Raw genomic sequence first — 20,489 nt, 5'->3', positions numbered from 1 at the left:
ATTGGGTCCAATTCAAACTCATGCTAATTCTGTAAGCCTAGGCTGTACGTGTGTGCCAGGGTCAGCGACACTAACCCCTGGACCACACAGGCCACATTACTTTTGAAAATAGTTCAGTAGTACCTATCTACAGACAGTTTTCTGTATTTTTGATTTAGACCTAACAGTCAGATGATGTAACAATTTCTTCTTTTTTTCCCTCAGTCCATCATCTTTGATGAGGTTGACCTGACAGATGCGAGCGTGGCCGAATCCAGCACTAAGAACGTCAACAATAGTTTCACTGTGGGTCCCTTCTTTCTATTTCTTTCTTTCTTTAGCCTACTTCTTTAGATTTTTCTGTCCGTCTTTCTATATTTACAGTACCAGTCAAAAGTTTGGACACACCTACTCATTCAAGAGTTTTTATTTATTTTACTATGTTCTACATTTTAAAATATTACTGAAGACATCAACACTATGAAATAACACGTATGGAATCATGTAGTAACCAAAAAAGTGTTAAACAAATCAAAATCTATTTTATATTTTAAATTCTTCAAAGTAGCCACCCTTTGCCTTGATGACAGCTTTCCACACTCTTGCCATTCTCTCAACCAGCTTCATGAGGAATGCTTTTCCAACAATCTTCGAAGGAGTTCCCACATATGCTGAGCACTTGTTGGCTGCTTTCAATTCACTCTGCGGACCAATTCATCCCAAACCATCTAAATTGGGTAGAGGTTGGGTGATTGTGGAGGCCAGGTCATCTGATGCAGCACTCCATCACTCTCCTTCTTGGTCAGATAGCCCTTACACAGCCTGGAGGTGTATTTTGGGTCATTGTCCTGTTGAAAAACAAATGATAGTCACACTGAGTGCAAACCAGATGGGATGGCGTATTGCTGCAGAATGCTGTGGTAGCCATGCTGGTTAAGTGTACCTTGAATTCTAAATAAATCACTGACATTGTCACCAGCAAAGCACCCCCACACCATCACACCTCATCTTCCATGCTTCACGGTGGGGAACCACACATGCGGAGATCATGCATTCACCTACTCTGCATCTCACAAAGATACAGAGGTTGGGACCAAAAATTTCAAATCTGGACTCGTCAGACCAAAGGACAGATTTCCACCAGTCTAATGTCCATTGCTCATGTTTCTTGGCCCAAGCAAGTCACTTCTTATTATTATTAATGTCCTTTAGTAGTCTCCTCTGAACACTTGATTTTGAGATGTGTCTGTTACTTGAAGTCTGTGAAGCTTTTATTTTTGCTGCAATCTGAGGTGCAGTTAAATTTAATGAACTTCTCCTCTGCAGCAGAGGTGACTCTGGGTCTTCCTTTCCTTTGGCAGTCCTCATAAGAGACAGTTTCATCATAGCGCTTGATAGTTTTAGCGACTGCACTTGAAGAAACTTTCAAAGACCTTGACATTTTTGGGATTTACCTTCATGTCTTAAAGTAATGATGATGGACTGTCATTTCTCTCTGCTTATTTGAGATGTTCTTGCCATAATATGGACTTGGTCTTTTACTAAATAGGGCTATCTTCTGTATACCACCCCTACCTAACACAACTAATTGGCTGAAACGCATTAAGAAGGAAAGAAATTCCACAAATGAACTATTAACAAGGCACACCTGTTAATTGCAATGCATTCCAGGTGACTACCCCATGAAGCTGGTTGAGAGAATTTCAAGAGTGTGCGAAGCTGTCATCAAGGCAAAGGGTGGCTACTTTGAAGAATCTCAAATATAAAATATATTTTTATTTGTTTAACACTTTTTTGGTTACTACATGATTCCATACGTGTTATTTCATAGTTTTGATATCTTCACTATTATTCTACAATGCAGAAAATAGTAAAAAAAAAAAAAAAAAAAAAAAAAAAACCTTGAATGAGTATAGGTGTGTCCAAACTTTTGACTGGTACTGTATGTCTTTCTGTCTCTTGGCTACTGTCCAGCCATATATCAGCCCTGTGTTGGCCGTGGTCATTCTAACCTAAGGGTCATCATCATGTGGTCATGCGGTGGTCAAACGACCAAACTGCAGGATGAACACCACTAAAAGTGTTGCAGTGTGTTTATAGGTTGCCTTTGGGGTCGTTTCACCATAAAAAGCAAATGAAAGAGGATTTCGACACCCGCCATCTGATTTGTTCTGAAATTGTTTTGGTTGTTGGAAACGGATAAGTTTAGCATTCCTGCAAAACTATTTTGTTGAAGTATAATCCCCACGCCAATCCCACCCCAACAACAAGTATTTAGTATCAGTTCTCTGTTTGACAAGTAGAATGGAGCTGCAGATTAAATAATTTATGATGAAAGTGCATAGTGATGAGTTCGATGCTCATTTCCAATAAATATTGAGGGTTTTGTTCTGGTGACATGATGATTTGATGCTTGGCTGCCGTTTGACAAGTAAATAATCTCGCTCCTTTGTCCATAATAATCTGATCATGTAGGCTTATACCTGCAAGTTTTTGGCTAGAGCGCACGTGCCAAGACCGGAGTGGGCACATTTACTATATAACGCAACATGTTTTGTAACAAAACCATCAGTGGAGTTAAAAATAATATGGAAACCCATTTAAAGTGGTGCGTAGCCTAGTGGTTAGAGCGTTGGACTAGTAACCGAAAGGTTGCAAGATCGCATCCCTGAGCTGACAAGGTACAAAATCTGTCGTTCTGCCCCTGAACAAGGCAGTTAACCCACTGTTCCTAGGCTGTCATTGAAAATAAGAATTTGTCCTTAACTGACTTGCCTAGTTAAATAAAGGTCAAATGAAAATTGATTTAAAAAAAGCAAGATTGACCTATTTTGAATGTCATATTGTTTTTGTGCATCTCTGAGCGATGTTCTATTTAGACCCTGGGTAATTTCATGTTTATCTGAGCTATTGCCGTTCAAAGAAACTACATTATGAAACAAAGATAAAAAACAAAGAATGATAGTAAAAAGCTTTTGGGTTAAAAAATACACTCAGCTCCATTATTCATTGAATCAGATGATTATGATGATTTTTTCATTGGCAAGATTACCAAACTTAGGCATGACATGCCGGCAACAAACGCTGACACTACACTTCCAAGTATATCTGACCAAATTGTGAAAGACACAAATTGTAATATTTAATTCCGTAACGCGAGTGTGGAAGAAGTGAAACAATTATTGTTGTCTATGAACAATGACAAGCCACCGGGGTCTGACAATTTGGATGGAAAATTACTGAATATAATAGCGGACAATATTGCCACTCCTATTTGCCATATCTTTAATTTAAGCCTACTAGAAAGTGTGTGCCCTCTGGCACGGAGGGAAGCAAAAGTAATTCCGCTATCTAAGAATAGTAAAGCCCCCTTTACTGGCTCAAATATCTGACCAATCAGCCTGTTACCAACCTTTTAGTAATGTTTTGGAAAAAATTGTGTTTGACCAGATACAATGCTATTTTACAGTAAACAAATTGACCACAGACTTTCAGCACACTTATAGGGAAGGAAATTCAACAAGCACTTAAACTGAGAGACTGAGAGAAATTGATGATAAAAATATTGTTGGGGCTGTTTTGTTAGACTTCAGTGTAGCTTTTGACATTATCGATCATAATCTGCTGCTGGAAAAAGTGATGTGTTATGGCTTTCCACCCCCTGATATATTATGGATATATATTATTGTGGATAAAGAGTTACCTGTCTAACAGAACACAGAGGGTGTTCTTTTAATGGAAGCCTGTCCAACATAATCCAGGTAGAATCAGGAATTCCCCAGGGTAGCTGTCTAGGCCCCTTACTTTTTTTTCAATCTTTACTAATGACATGTCACTGGCTTTGAGTAAAGCCAGTGTTTCTATGTATGCGGATGACTCAACACTATACACGTCAGCTATTACAGCAACTGAAATGACTGCAACACTTAACAAAGAGCTGCAGTTAGTTTCAGAATGGGTGGCACGGAATAAGTCAGTCTGAAATATTTAAAAAACTAAAAGCATTGTGTTTGCGACAAATCATTCACTAAACCCTAAACCTCAACTAAATCTTGTAATGAATAATGTGGAAGACAGTTGAGGTCAACTGTCTTGGTCAAAACATTGATACAAAAGTAGCTAATATCGGGAGAAGTCTGTCCATAATAAAGTGCAGCTCTGACTTCTTAACAGCACTATCAACAAGGCAGGTCATACAGGTCCTAGTTTAGTCACACCTGCACTACTGTTCAGTCGTGTGGTCAGGTGCCACAGAGGGACTTAGGAAAATTGCAATTGGCTCAGAACAGGGCAGCAAAGCTGGCCCTTGGATGTATACAGTAGAGGTCGACCGATTAATCGGAATGGCCGATTAATTGGGGCCGATTTAAAGTTTTCATAACAATCGGGAATCAGTATTTTTGGACACCAATTTGGCCGATTAAAAAAAAAAAAAAAACTTTATTTAACTAGGCAAGTCAGTTAAGAACACTTATTTTCAATGACGGCCTAGGAATGGTGAGTTAACTGCCTTGTTCAGTGGCAGAACGAAAGATTTTGGACCTTGTCAGCTCGAGGATTCAATCTTGCAACCTTTGGGTTAACTAGTCCAACGCTCTAACCACCTGCTTTACATTGCACTCCACCAGGAGCCTGCCTGTTACGCGAATGCAGTAAGAAGCCACAGTAAGTTGCTAGCTAGCATTAAACTTATCTTATAACAAACAATCAATCAATCAATCATAATCACTAGTTAACTACACATGGTTGATGATATTACTAGTTTATCTAGCGTGTCCTGCGTTGCATATAATCGATGCGGTGCCCATTCGCGAAAAAGGACTGTTGTTGCTCCAACATGTACCTAACCGTAAACATCAATGCCTTTCTTAAAATCAATGCACAGAAGTATATATTTTTAAACCTGCATATTTAGCTAAAAGAAATCCAGGTTAGCAGGCAATATTAACCAGGGGAAATTGTGTCACTTCTCTTGCGTTCATTGCACGCAGAGTCAGGGTATATGCAACAGTTTGGGCCGCCTGGCTCGTTGCGAACTAATTTGCCAGAATTTGACGTAATTATGACATAAAATTGAAGGTTGTGCAATGTAACAGGAATATTTAGACTTATTGAAGATTAGATAAAATACGGAACGGTTCCGTATTTCATTGAAAGAATAAACGTCTTGTTTTCAAGATGATAGTTTCCGGATTCGACCATATTGATGACCTAAGGCTCGTATTTCTGTGTGTTATTATGTTATAATTAAGTCTATGATTTAATAGAGCAGTCTGAGCGATGGTAGGCACCAGCAGGCTCGTAAGCATTCATTCAAACAGCACTTTCGTGCGGTTTGCCAGCTTTGTTTTTGCATTATTTAATCCAAATTGAACATGTTTCATTATTTATTTGAGGAATTGAATTTATTGATGTATTATATTAAGTTAAAATAAGTGTTCATTCAATATTACATATTAATATTATTACATATTATATTACAAATAAATGTTAAAAAAAACAATCGGCTGATTAAACGGTATCGGCTTTTTTGGCAGACTAAATATTTTTTTTTGCCCGCTTTGAGGACAATACAGTGCCACTGACACGGCCTGCAATGAAAACATGCGGTCTCTCCTTCACTGCAGCCGAGGTGAGTAAGACATTTAAACGTGTTAACCCTCGCAAGGCTGCAGGCCCAGACGGCATCCCCAGCCGCGCCCTCAGAGCATGCGCAGACCAGCTGGCCGGTGTGTTTACAGACATATTCAATCAATCCCTATACCAGTCTGCTGTTCCCACATGCTTCAAGAGGGCCACCATTGTTCCTGTTCCCAAGAAAGCTAAGGTAACTGAGCTAAACGACTACCGCCCCGTAGCACTCACATCCGTCATCATGAAGTGCTTTGAGAGACTAGTCAAGGACCATATCACCTCCACCCTACCTGACACCCTAGACCCACTCCAATTTGCTTACCGCCCAAATAGGTCCACAGACGATGCAATCTCAACCACACTGCACACTGCCCTAACCCATCTGGACAAGAGGAATACCTATGTGAGAATGCTGTTCATTGACTACAGCTCGGCATTCAACACCATAGTACCCTCCAAGCTCGTCATCAAGCTCGAGACCCTGGGTCTCGACCCCGCCCTGTGCAACTGGCACGCCTCCAACTCAATCATCAAGTTTGCGGACGACACAACAGTGGTAGGCTTGATTACCAACAACGACGAGACGGCCTACAGGGAGGAGGTGAGGGCCCTCGGAGTGTGGTGTCAGTAAAATAACCTCACACTCAACGTCAACAAAACTAAGGAGATGATTGTGGACTTCAGGAAACAGCAGAGGGAACACCCCCCTATCCACATCGATGGAACAGTAGTGGAGAGGGTAGCAAGTTTTAAGTTCCTCGGCATACACATCACAGACAAACTGAATTGGTCCACTCACACAGACAGCATCGTGAAGAAGGCGCAGCAGCGCCTCTTCAACCTCAGGAGGCTGAAGAAATTCGGCTTGTCACCAAAAGCACTCACAAACTTCTACAGATGCACAATCGAGAGCATCCTGGCGGGCTGTATCACCGCCTGGTACGGCAACTGCTCCGCCCTCAACCGTAAGGCTCTCCAGAGGGTAGTGAGGTCTGCACAACGCATCACCGGGGGCAAACTACCTGCCCTCCAGGACACCTACACCACCCGATGTTACAGGAAGGCCATAAAGATCATCAAGGACATCAACCACCCGAGCCACTGCCTGTTCACCCAGCTATCATCCAGAAGGCGAGGTCAGTACAGGTGCATCAAAGCTGGGACCGAGAGACTGAAAAACAGCTTCTATCTCAAGGCCATCAGACTGTTAAACAGCCACCACTAACATTGAGTGGCTGCTGCCAACACACTGACACTGACTCAACTCCAGCCACTTTAATAATGGGAATTGATGGGAAATTATGCAAATATATCACTAGCCACTTTAAACAATGCTACCCTATATAATGTTACTTACCCTACATTATTCATCTCATATGCATACGTATATACTGTACTCTATATCATCGACTGCATCCTTATGTAATACATGTATCACTAGCCACTTTAACTATGCCACTTTGTTTACATACTCATCTCATATGTATATACTGTACCCGATACCATCTACTGTATCTTGCCTATGCTGCTCTGTACCATCACTCATTCATATATCCTTATGTACATATTCTTTATCCCCTTACACTGTGTATAAGACAGTAGTTTTGGAATTGTTAGTTAGATTACTTGTTGGTTATTACTGCATTGTCGGAACTAGAAGCACAAGCATTTCGCTACACTCGCATTAACATCTGCTAACCATGTGTATGTGACAAATAAAATGTGATTTGATTTGATTTTGGTCCTCCAATAATCGGTATCGGCGTTGAAAAATCATAATCAGTCGACCTCTAGAACACAGAGAGCAAACATTAATAATATGCATGTGACTCTCTCATCGCTCAAAGTGGAAGAGAGATTGACTTCATCAGTACTTTTTTTGTAAGAGGTTTTGACAAGCTGAATGCACCTATCTGTCTGTTTAAACAGCTCAGACACCCATGCATACCCCACAAGACATGCCATCAGTGGTCTCTTCACAGTCCCCTAGTCCAGAACAGACTATGGGAGGCGCACAGTACCACCTACAGCCATGACTACATGGAAATCTATTCCACATCAGGTAACTGATGCAAGCAGTGGAATCAGTTTTAAATAACATATACACATGACACCTTATGGAACAGCGTGGACTGTGAAGCAACATAAACATAGAAACATGCATACACACATGTACACATGGATTTTGTGTTGTAGATATATGGTAGTGGGGTGTGGGCATGAGGGCACACACTTCATGTGTTGTGAATTCTGTAATTAATGTATTGTAATGCTTTTAAAAATGTATCACTGTTAATTTTGCCGGATCCCAGGAAGAGTAGATGCTGCTAAATACAAATTGATGAAAAAGTTTGCATTTGAATCAGTGACCAGGTAAAATAGCCTAATTTCTCAGAGATCAAATTATATTTAAACAAAATAATATTGCAGGAACGCTCATCTTATCTGTTTCTAACTGTTTCTAAAAGATTTCAGAACGATCTGAGATGGTGGGTGTCATGGCTTGATGAAATGATATGGAACAACCCTTTGGACTCATTTACATTTAATAACTGGGTGGGGCTGTGTTAGTCAGTGAGTATCCGGAAGTGGCGGCTTGTGTTTGTGTGTGTGTGTGTGCGTGCATGTCTGTGCATGCGTGATAGAGAATGTTGACAGTATGCGAATGCGTCCATAGAGCTGCATTTTCTGTGTTGAGGTTAATTCCTCCTGCTCTATTTCTATTGGTTTCTCACGCTGGCTGGAGTGGAGCTCTCCTAGTCTCTTGTTGATGACAGCCCAAACCCAAGCAGACCTGTGTACAAATACAAATCGTTTCTCATACTTTAGTTTTGCTTGATTTAACTTGACTGCTGCAATGGAACCAATAGAATAATCGCAAACTATCTGGCACTCCAGGGAGCCTAAAGCAAACACTCAAAGTATTTGGAAGATTTCAAATAGTATCTGAACCCAGGTCTGAGCTCAGGCGAAGGTGGTCTTTCAGTTCCAGACAGCCAAATTAAGTACTTGCCTTTCACCGCCTGTCTCTCTGTGTTGTAAAGAGGGGCTGCTTTGTGGCCTTCAACACCCCCACTCACACCCCTCCCTCCACTCCAGCCCCCTGTGTGGAATCGCCTTGACGACAGGAAGTTTATATATGTGAGTCAGAGAACAGAGGCAGGCGGATGGGGGAGGGGCCTGCACCACGGTTCCCTGCTCTCTCCCAGTAAGAGACCACTAAGCTGGCTAGGCTAACAGAGCTAACAGTCGAGTGGGGAGAGAAGGAAAACCCTCCTGGAACACCTTCCACTACAGGGATCCACAGAAGGAAATGACTAAGAGAATTCTGGGAATTCTCTGCTGGCTAGACCACTCAGACTACGGGAAAAAAGGAACAAAAGCCAGGCAGTAACGGAAGGTACCTCTTTCGGGACTCCGGAGTGAGAGGCTTCCTTGGGCCAGTTTTTAGATAAGATAGGAGAACTCTACGCCAGCCACGTAGAACTGTTTGTCATTGCTTCGTGAGGAGGACTTCAGGAAAGAGACTGCACCCGGTAGAGCCAGTGACTTGCTGTCAAGGAGTAAATAGTGATAGTACAGCTCCTAGACCTGGACCTGACCCATTCTCTCCCAACCCCAGACCAAATATAGCAGAGCACACTCAGCACAGTCTGGAGAAGAAGAGAGGAGAGGGGGAGAGAGAAGGAGAACCACCGGAGCCAAATTTGACTGGACTTCACGCTGGAAGTAAGGCAGAAGAATGTCAGGAATGAGAGTGTGTGGGGGAGCACAGAGACGTGTGTTAGTGGTGCGCGGGTCGGCTGTTTGTTCACCCCCACCTGCCTTCAATTGCTAATAACCCATCTGTAACCGCCGACTATGTGATAAAGTGAAAATCTGTGGCTGAAGGGTGGGTGGCGGGATGTTGTATAAAGAGAAACAATACTTGAAAAAAAACATACATTTATAATTATTGTTCAATTTCTATTGGCTACATGTAGTTTTTTTCTCTATTATTTTAGGCTCTGGTATTAGTGCATGAGCCTAAGCTTTAGGGCTTAACTGTACCAAATAGCCTACATCGCCAAATAATTAAAAAGTTACCGTCAGTCCACGGAAATGTTATTCAATAAGACGAAAGCTGCGAAAGGAAAGTTGAAAAAAGAGAAGGGAGGGCCAGAAAAGTCATGTTTGGGAAATATTTGGTGAAGTGGTAAAAAAGGATCATGTATTGATGTCGACAGTCACAAGACGGGACTTCAAATAGGCCTATGGCATGTCAATGGAACTGTAGTCTACTGTTTAGATGGGTTAAATGGAAACTGAAATCTGGGCGGGCCCCCGAGTGGCTCAGCGGTCTAAGGCAGTGCATCTCAGTACTAGAGGCGTCACTAAAGACACTGGTTCGACTCCAGGCTGTATCACAACTGGCCGTGATTGGGAGTCCCATAGGGCGGCTCACAATTGGCCCAGCGCTGTCCAGTTTAGGGTTTGGCCGGGGTAGGCCGTCATTATAAATAATAATTTGTTCTTTACTAACTTGCTTAGTTAAATAAAATAACAATTACAAAAATGGACTGTAAGTCTATCACCTCTCACATAGCCTTAATAATAACTCCTGCAGAATTCAGCATTTCTTGCAGTAAAATGATACACCAAATGTAGGCAAAATTTGGACTTGGGAACAGGAGTGGAGAAACACGATTTCTTTCTTTCTGCTTCTTGAGAGAACGCAATGCTCAGTTAGATACCATCTGTAGATGTGCTGTCTTCATCATAAAAGCATCACAAATGCTGATAGTATTTCAACCTTATAAAATATGCATCGAAGACAAACTGAAATCTTATGGGAAACACGTTGGGTAGTTTTCACAGCTTTCTTTTTCAAACTGATGACATTTTGTACAGAAAATCTTTCCAAGTCTCTAAATGTCTTTGCTATGCAAAAGATAACAGAGAACTTTACCGATGTCAACAAGATTGAAGCATTCATTCTATCGATCTATTACATTATTCTGTTGAGAAAGAGTTTATTTAGTCTTCTAGGGCAGCATATAATGACAAAAGATAAGGTACATAATAATTATAGACAAGTTGACTAACAAATAGCCTACCAAAATGTTTGAAATTATAAGCAGAAACATATCTAAAATCAGGAACAAAAAAAAATCCTGCACCCTGTCAAATCATTCTGCAGTCTTTGTCAAATCGTTCTGCAGTCAGCATTTTCTATATTTGCGGGTTATGGTTGGATGCGGGCCTCCAGATTTTCACTTTATCACATATATTTGGGCGGTTGCGGATGGGTTATTAGCAATTGCGGACAGGTGCGGGTGAACAAACAGCTGACCCGCGCACCACTAGCTCACTTACACTTTATCAGTGCTGTATCTTCTCTCCATCTCTCTATAGTAGGGGTCTCCAACCATGTGCTAGATTAGGGTTGGGGTGAAAACCTACAGGACAGTAGCTCTCCATGAACAGGGTTGGAGAGCCCTGCCAATAGCCTAGAAGTGTCTAGTGCACGAGTCAATCTCATTCCACGGAGGGCAGAGTGTCTTCGGGTTTTCGCTCCTTCCTTGAACTTTATTTATGAATTAAGGTCACAAATTAAGGAACTCCCCTCACCTGGTTGTCTTAATTGAAAGGAAAAAACAAAAACCAGCATACACTAGGCCCTCCATGGAATGAGTTTCAAACCCCTGCTCTAGTGGGTAAGCCATGCATTGTCCGCTCACTTTTTGGCATACACAGTGATGGCATCCCAAATGGCACCCTATTCCCTACATAGTGTGCTACTTTTGAACAGAGCCCCATGTGCCCAGGTCAAAAGTAGTGTTCTATATAGGGAATAGGGTTCCATTTGGGACACAACCACCGTGTATGCCCGAGTGTGTGGACAACACATTGTTGGACTGCCAGTGCGTGTGTATTACATCAGCCTTTTTAGATATAGGCAACTGTGCTTTTTGAGGGCCTTTCGCTTTAAGTAGGTGCGTGTGTGGGTGTGTGTGTGCGCCATAGACTTACATAGACAACTCTAGTAGCTTAAAGCCTGTTTTACCATGGACGGCGCCATTGAAGAACTTCCTATAGGTTAAGTAAGGATCACATAATTCCATCCTCGTCGTCAGAAGGGATCAGCCAATAAATTATACTCTAAAGCAAACATTCCATAACTGCAGGTGGTAGTACAGTGTATTCGGAAAGTATTCAGACCCCTTGACTTTTTCCACGTATTGCTACATTACAGCCTTATTGTAAAATGGATTAAATTGTTTTTTCTCCCTCATAAATCTACACACAATACCCCATAATGACAAAGCAAAAACTGTTTTTTATAAATATTTGCAAAAAACAAGAGAAAAAAAAAACTCACTGAAAAATCCCATTCACATAAGTATTCAGACCCTTTACTCAGTACTTTGTTGAAGAACCTTTGGCAGCTATTACAGCCTTGAGTCTTCTTGGGTATGACGCTACAAGCTTGGCACACCTGTATTTGGGGAGATTCTTCTCTGCAGATCCTCTCAAGCCCTGTCAGATTGGATGGGGAGCGTCACTGCACAGCTATTTTCAGGTCTCTCCACAGGGTTCAAGTCCGGGCTCTGGCTGGGCCACTCAAGGACATTCAGAGACTTGTCCCGAAGCCACACCTGCGTTGTCTTTGCTATGTGCTTACGGTCGTTGTCCTGTTGGAAGGTGAACCTTCACCCTAGCCTGAGGTTCTGAGCGCTCTGTAGCGGGTTTTCATCAAGGATCTCTCTGTACTTTGCTGTTTCCCTCGATCCTAATAATCAAGTCAAATTTTATTTGTCACATGCGCCAAATACAACCTTACAGTGAAATGCTTACTTACAAGCCAATAAGCAACAATGCAGTTTTAAGACAAGTAAGAAATAAGAAATTAAAGTAACAAGTAGTAACAAGTAATTAAAGAGCAGTAAAAGAACAATAGCGAGGCTATATACCGGGGGTACCAGTACAGAGTCAATGTGCGGAGGCACCGGTTAGTCGAGGTAATTGAGGTAATATGTACATGTAGATTAAAGTGACAATGTATCGATAATAAACAGAGAATAGCATCAGTGCTACCGCTTGCCATGCAGTAGCAGAGAGAACAGTCTATGACTAGGGTGGCTGGAGTCTTTGACACCTTTTATGGCCTTCCTCTGACACTGCCTGGTATAGAGGTCTTGGATGGCAGGAAGCTTTGCCCCAGTGAATAACTGGGCCGTACGGCCGGAGGCCGAGCAGTTGCCATACCAGGCAGTGATGCAACCAGTCAGGATGCTCCCAATGGTATAGCTGTAGAACTTTTTGAGGATCTGAGGACCCATGCCAAATATTTTCAGTCTCCTGAGGGGGAATAGGTTTTGTCGTGCCTTCTTCACGACTGTCTTGGTCTGCTTGGACCATGTTAGTTTGTTGGTGATGTGGACACCAAGGAACTTGAAGCTCTCAAACTGCTCCACTACAACCCCGTTGATGAGAATGGGGGCGTGCTCTGTCCTCCTTTTCCTGTAGTCCACAATCATTTAATTTTTCTGGATCACGTTGATGGAGAGGTAGTTGTCCTGGCACCACACGGTCAGGTCTCTGACCTCCTTCCTATAGACTCATTGTTGTCGGTGATCGGGCCTACCACTGTTGTGTCATCAGCAAACTTAATGACGGTGTTGGAGTCGTTCCTGGCCATGCAGTCATGAGTGAACAGGGAGTAAATGGGGGGACTGAGCACGCCCCTGAGGGGCCCCCGTGTTGAGGATCAGCGTGGCGGATGTGTTGTTACCTACCCTTGTTACCGGCCCATCAGGAAGTCCAGGATCCAGTTTCAGAGGTAGGTGTTTAGTCCCAGGGTCCTTAGCTTAGTGATGGGATTTCTTACAAGCTTCCGGCTTGGTGTCCCGCTCCTTGAAAGCGGCAGCTCTACCCTTTAGCTCAGTACGGATGTTGCCTGAAATCTATGGCTTCTGGTCGTGGTATGTACAGTCACTGTGGTGACTTGATGCACTTATTGATGAAGCCAGTGATTGATGTGGTGTACTCCTCAATGCCATCGGACTAATCCCAGAACATATTCCAGTCTGTGCTAGCAAAACAGTCCTGTAGCTTAGCATCTGCTTCATCTGACCACTTTTTTATTGACAGAGTCATTGGTGCTTCCTGCTTTAGTTATTAGCAGGAATCAGGAGGATAGAATTATGGTCAGATTTGCCAAATGGAGGGTGAGGGAGAGCTTTGTATGCATCTTTGTGTGTGAAGTAAAGGTGGTCTAGAGTTTTTTTCCCTCTGGTTGCACATTTAACAAGCTGGTAGAAAGTTGGTGAAATGGATTTAAGTTTCCCTGCATTAAAGTCCCTGGCCACTAGGAGCGCCTCCTCTGGATGAGATTTTTCCTGTTTGCTTATGGCCCTATACAGCTCATTGAGTGCGGTCTTAGTGCCAGCATCGGTTTGTGGTGGTAAATAGACAGCGACATTGAATATAGATAAACTCTCTTGGTAAATAGTGTGGTCTACAGCTTATCATGAGATACTCTACCTCAGGCGAGCAAACCTTGAGACTTTTAGATATCATGCACTAGCTGTTGTTTACAAATATACATAACCGACACCCCTTGTCTTACCAGAGGCTACTGTTCTATCCTGCTGATACATTGTATAATCCGCCAACAGTATGCTATTCATGTCATCGTTCAGCCACGACTCGGTGAAACATAAGCTTATTACTTTTTTTTAATGTCCTGTTGGTAGGATATACGTGCTTGTAGTTCGTATTTTTTTTATTATTCAATGATTGTACCTTGGCTAATAGGACCGATGGTAAGGGCAAATTACTCACTCACTGTAAAGGCAAATTACTCACTCATCACGGGATCCTTACAAGGCACCTTGACCTTTGTCCTCGATGTCTCATTCTCTTTCTCCTGCGAATGACGAGTTAAGGGCCTTGTCGGTAGTCTGGAGTAAATGTCTCTCGTCCGACTCCTTAAAGATTAAGTTGTCTTTCAGTACGAGGTGAGTAATCACTGTTCTGATTTCTAGAAGTTATTTTCGGTCATAACATGTGGCAGAAACATTATGTACAAAATTAGGAGACCGTAAAACGTCAGCCATTCTCTCCGGTGCCATCATCATCATCATTAGTCTACTTGCCTCTGAAAAACATCCCCATAGCATGATGCTGCAACCACCATGCTTCACCGTAGGGATGGTGCCAGGTTTCCTCCAGATGTGATGCTTGGCATTCAGGCCAAAGAGTTCCATTGTAGTTTCATCAGACAAGATAATCTTGTTTCTCATTGTCTGAGAGTCCTTTAGGTGCCTTTTGGCAAACTCCAAGCGGGCTGTCATGTGCCTTTTACTGAGGAGTGGCTTTCGTCTGGCCACTCTACCATAAAGGCCTGATTGGTGGAATGCTAAAGAGATGGTTGTCCTTCTGGAAGGTTCTCCCATCTTCACAGAGGAACTCTGGAGCTCTGTCAGAGTGACCGTCGGGTTCTTGGTCACCTCCCTGACCAAGGCCCTTCTCCCCCGATTGCTCAGCTTGGCCAGGCAGCCAGCTTTAGGAAGAGTGTAGGTGGTTCCAATCTTCTTTCATTTAGGAATGATGGATGCCACTATGAGCTTGGGGACCTTCATTGCTGCAGACATTTTTTGGTACCCTTCACCAGACCTGTGCCTCGACACAATCCTGTCTCGGAGCTCTACGGACAATTCTTTTGACCTCATGGCTTGGTTTTTGCTCACACATGCTCTGTAAACTGTGGGACTTTATATAGACTGGTGTGAATTTACCACAGGTGGACTCTAATCAAGTTGTAGAAACATCTCAAGGATGATAAATCGACACAGTTTGCACCTGAGCTCAACTGGTCTGAATACTTATGTTAAAAAAATAATGTTTTTCCTTTGTCATTATGGGGTATTGTGTGTAGAATGTTGAGGGGGAAAAAAGATTTGATCCATTTTAGAATAAGGCTGTAACGTAACAAAATGTGGAAAAAGGGAAGGGGCCAAGAATACTTTCCGAATGCACTGTATACCAAAATTGGCTTTATACCTGTTTCAACAACACACTCCAGGTGGCAGTATGTACCCTTACAGTTTGTTTACCAACTCATAGAAGAAGAAATGGACTACTTTAAAATGGAGATGGCCTCAATGGTCCCCCATGGTGTCACAGATGCCATAATGCGACAGATGCAAAGAGGAGAAGTCTTACTAAGTCTATAGTGTGTGTGTGTGGGTGGATGGGCCATCTTAAGTGCGTGCGTGTTTGCGGTGCTCGTCTCTGGGAGAGAGGAAAGGCGTGCGACTATTTTTATCCATCTGGGAACAGGAGCCCCTTTGTGAAGAAGCTGTGGAGGAAAGGAAATGGACGTCCGCTCTGTGGAAATAGCGCTACTTATCCACATTCATCCACATCCTCTGACCCAATCAATCTATCAATACATACACACAAGCACAGACTTCACAACGTTTCCAAAAACGTTGTACATCTAATAAAGCTGATACACAATACACAGACACGTTCACCCTCACACACATCTTTGTGTCACATTTGTGTACACACACATACTCAAGTTGGCCCATCAACTCAGTCAGAGTGCCAAAGCATGGGACTGGATGTGCTTCCTCCTCTGTTTGTATTCCTGGCCACATGGCATTGCACAACCCCTGGTTTCTTTTCTCTGAGCACTTGGTGTGTCTTGCGCTCTCTCTCGCTCTCTCTTTCTGTCAAGTGATATTTGTCTTGTCCTCTCTCTGTGTAGATCATCACTCCTTGTCGCCGGCTGATTCTGTGTGCAGAGAACAGGAAAGAGATGGAGGACTGGATGGCAGCCCTGAAGAGCGTTCAGAACAGAGAACACTTTGAGGTGAGGGCAAGGTCACAGAGTCAGGGGTAAGAGGTCAAGGGTCACTCTTCTCTACCTGTCTTCTCATCCAATCCCAGGGTAAGTCCCATTAATCTCTCCTTCCTCTTGAACTGTGCACTCACTCACTACTCCACACAAATGGAAAAGCATTAGATTGGTGTAGGCATGGGCTAGAGGGAGATTCCATGTACCAGTCATTTCCTTCCAAATCCCTGAAGGTATGTGATGCACACTTTGGTAAGCAGAGATACCTGGGACCCCCCTCCCCCCCAGAAATTGACCGCTGGACTTTACTCTCCTAGCCTAGACACTTGTGTGGAAGGAAAGGAGAAGCGAGGTACCTAGTCAGTTGTCCAACTGAATGTGTTCAACTGAAATGTGTCTTCCGGGAAAGGATACATACGACAGGTATAAGTAATATGGTAGTAGCAACGATTTGACCTTTAGTAGGTTACAGTGGTTCTTCCTTTAAAAGTTTTGAGCTCATGCCGCGACCATTAGTGGTAGATGGTGGCATTCTGTCATTGCACCACCCTATCACTAGGACGAGTTAGAATGCTAATCTATCGGTAGTCTAAACTGTGGCACAAATGGACTATCTTTTCGTAAATTAATGGAGGTGTTTTCAGTTTGAGTCTCTTCTCTGGCACTAGAGTCCTGCATCAGGGAACAACAACAAAAAACTGTTGTTGTAGATATTTGAAAAATATTTTCTAGGGATATTTATGTCCGTTGCATTATGCTAATTAGTGTCAGGCAATGATTACGCTCCCGCATGCGGGATGGGGAGTCAGTAGAAGAAAATGTAGCACAGTTACCATTGAAAAACAAGCTGTTTATCAAAAAAAAAAATTACATTGCGTCCAAAGAGAACAGATTAAATGGACATAGTTTTCATCAAGCCAGCTTTTTTCTATGGTGCTACCCGTTCCAGGGTTAGGAGTGTAACCACCAGAGGACTAGAAAATGAGATTGTGAACTCTGCAAATAACGTTTCCACTCTGAGAATGAGAATGGTAAATTACTGTAATTAATACATTCAGTCAATGCATTGGACTACAAAAGTGACCATCCACCCATGATGGGATATTAGCAGGACAATAGACTCTTGCCAAGGAGGGTAGGTAGGAGGGTAAGGGGAGCATTGTATTTAAAGACACTGCACAGTAGCCTAATAAACATATGTATTTTGAAATAGTAAAAAAAAAAAACAGATTCAATAACATATTTCTACCACGGTAGATGCTGTGTTTTTGGTTGATGGCCAATATTAAAAATGGACAAATGCATTCTCTCCGTCACCCACACACACTTTAAACATTTGGATAATAAAGCATTTAAAGGCTGACATTGGTTGATTTTAATACTTTCTGATAGACAAAATTTTAACTCCACCCATAACTTTTGAACTTTTGAACATTCCCAGAAGGCAGATTATTATAACCTACCGCAGGCCTAAAACCTATGAGTTTAATGTTCTGAATGAATGATTATATTGAAGATAGAAGCCGCCTCTTAATCAGGGCTGATCTCTGAGAGCTGATCTGTTATCCAACGATTATTATTATTATTTACCCTGCATTATAATGATATAAAAGCCCCTTAGATATTATCTGTAAGCTTTTACATTTCTAAATCAATATCACACACCAGTTTTGCCATAAAGTTTTGCCATAATAAAAAATGCCCCTTAAATATTAATTTTGAATCCTCCAATCCTCCAATTTAATTTAGTCCACTCAAGTTTCTTCAACTGTCTTCCGACTGTGATTAGAGCGAGGTTGTTGTGCCGTGATGCCAGCAGATTCCAGATTGCCTTTGCTGATCGTTCATCATCTTCAATCATCAGTGAGTCGATGGCTTGAATAGTCTCGCTAGAAATGTAATTTAATGTAAAAATGTACAGCATACAGTAAAGACCAGCAGTCAATTTACTTCAGCATTATTTTTAGCATTATTAGGCCTACTTTACTGTATTGTAGCCTACGGTACCTGTTCATTTTCCTGGGCTTTGGAGTTTGGCATAACACAGGGGATTAGCACTGTCCATGACCATAATCCTCAAGTCTAACAGTATTTTACTGACATGTTTAATTATTCAAGGCTCCTTTCTTTTCTCTGTGCTGGAGTTCTTTTAAGAATACAAAAGAATCCATCCAGCCTTGATAGGCTATCAGCAGGACAATAGACTCTTACCGAGTCCACCAAACACATTGTTTTCTAACCAAATCTGGATGGATCCATAACGAATTACTATGGGAGTAAATATCACTGAATGACAGAAGTATTGCAATACAGTAGGCTAATGAAGGAAACAAAGTGTTGCTTACTGGAACACCCAAAGTCATCCAATTGTTATAACATGATTTGAAGCAATAGCCTACCCGTGTGTGGTCAACTATTTCAGCACCGTTTCGCGCTGCTCTGAGACAAGCATGAGGACTGGTCTTGATAAATCAATGAGATTGTTATTTTCACTGAATCTCCATTTGGGTATTGGTTAGCCTAAAATTAGGGTGTGGAAATGTTATGATTATTTTGCTCTTCACTCGCAGTCACTTAGTAGCCTACTCCCGATCGGTCACGTTGTACAGCTCCATATTTTCCTAACCGAAACCCTGAGGGTTTCATTTTTCTTGGAATAATATTAAATCAAATTAATTAAGCTACATTTCTTAAAATCAAACCCATATACTATGTCTTTACAAAAAAAGGTTTTCAATTCTCTAGGACAGCCAATATTGAAATTTTATTTTACCTTTATTTAACCAGGCAAGTCAGTTAAGAACAAATTCTTATTTTCAATGACGCCCTAGGAACAGTGGGTTAACTGCCTTGTTCAGGGGCAGAACGACAGATTTGTACCTTGTCAGCTCGGGGGTTTGAACTTGCAACCTTCCGGTTATTAGTCCAACGCTCTAACCACTAGGCTACCCTGCCGCCCCAAACAGTCAAATGTTTCTCAAAGATGCCCTCTGGTGACCAAACTTTCAACTTCTTAAGCCTTTGATAAGTTGAATCAAGTGTAGCCTATTAGTGGTGGGTAAGAAGATGGACATAAATCCTATCCTCTGTGGGAGGATATCCCAAATGGGACCCTATTAAGATATCCCAAATGGGACCCTATTTCCTATAAACTGCACTACTTTTGACCAGGGCCCATAGGACTCTGTATAGGGTGCTATTTGGGATGCAACACAGGATGAAGAAATCCTGAAATGAGTAGTGGTTATTAACGGGGACGATTTAGAGCTTATTTCCCCTCTCTTGTCTCCTCTGTTCCCATCCCAGTCCACCCAGTATAGCATGGATCACTTCTCTGGGATGCATAACTGGTACGCCTGCTCCCACGCCCGCCCCACTTACTGCAACGTGTGCCGCGAGGCCCTGTCCGGAGTCACCTCGCACGGACTGTCCTGTGAAGGTACGTACCTCTCTGTACACATACACACTGCCCTGGCTATATGCCAGCTAAAGGTCTTCACGGATCCACCTGTACCTGAATATCTGAGACCCAATCCGACCCGAACGGGTCTGGATCTACAGGTCCGATCTGATATGATTGTCATGGATCTTGGGTATGTGTAATGTTAATTGACTTGTCTGGAAGATTGGAACGCGAATGGAGACACTATGCACGAGACAGAGACGGTGCACACGAAAGAGAGACTGGTGGAATGCTGCGTCACAGTGTGTGAATGGAATGTGCATCTGTGTGTCTGTCTCTTTGGCTGTGTATGTGTTTGTCAATCTGATGCGTTTCTCCTTCTCACAGTGTGTAAGTTCAAGGCCCACAAACGTTGTGCTGTCCGAGCGACCAACAACTGCAAGTGGACTACTCTGGCATCCATTGGGAAGGACATCATCGAAGATGAGGATGGGGTGAGTGAGTAAGGGGTCAGTTTAGCATTTTCCCCACTAATGGTTGAGGTTAGGATTGGGGAAGGGGAAGCTGAACCTAGATCTGTACCTAGGGGAAACTTCACCCCGGAGCTGTGTGAGGGCTCCTCAA

General features: G+C 42.5%; 1 protein-coding gene across 4 annotated transcripts in view; it reads left to right on the top strand.

The window, feature by feature from the left end:
- LOC112216676 (diacylglycerol kinase delta) overlaps positions 1-20,489 on the top strand; it is a 124,503-nt gene that overhangs the window by 22,777 nt on the left and 81,237 nt on the right. For 2 of the 4 annotated variants that reach the window (XM_024376648.2, XM_024376646.2), the window contains exons 3-6: positions 205-285; positions 16,373-16,477; positions 19,769-19,901; positions 20,253-20,359. In XM_024376648.2, the coding sequence (XP_024232416.1) occupies positions 205-285; positions 16,373-16,477; positions 19,769-19,901; positions 20,253-20,359 (426 nt within the window). Of the gene's footprint in view, positions 1-204; positions 286-8,773; positions 9,343-16,372; positions 16,478-19,768; positions 19,902-20,252; positions 20,360-20,489 lie in introns of those variants that run through there. The other 2 variants (XM_024376649.2, XM_024376647.2) reach the window with 2 other exon arrangements.

The sequence above is a fragment of the Oncorhynchus tshawytscha genome, linkage group LG17, assembly GCF_018296145.1.
Source record: "Oncorhynchus tshawytscha isolate Ot180627B linkage group LG17, Otsh_v2.0, whole genome shotgun sequence".
NCBI classification, from domain to species: domain Eukaryota; kingdom Metazoa; phylum Chordata; class Actinopteri; order Salmoniformes; family Salmonidae; genus Oncorhynchus; species Oncorhynchus tshawytscha.
Note: the sequence above shows the minus strand (reverse complement) of the source record. Positions and strands in the feature narration are given on the sequence as shown.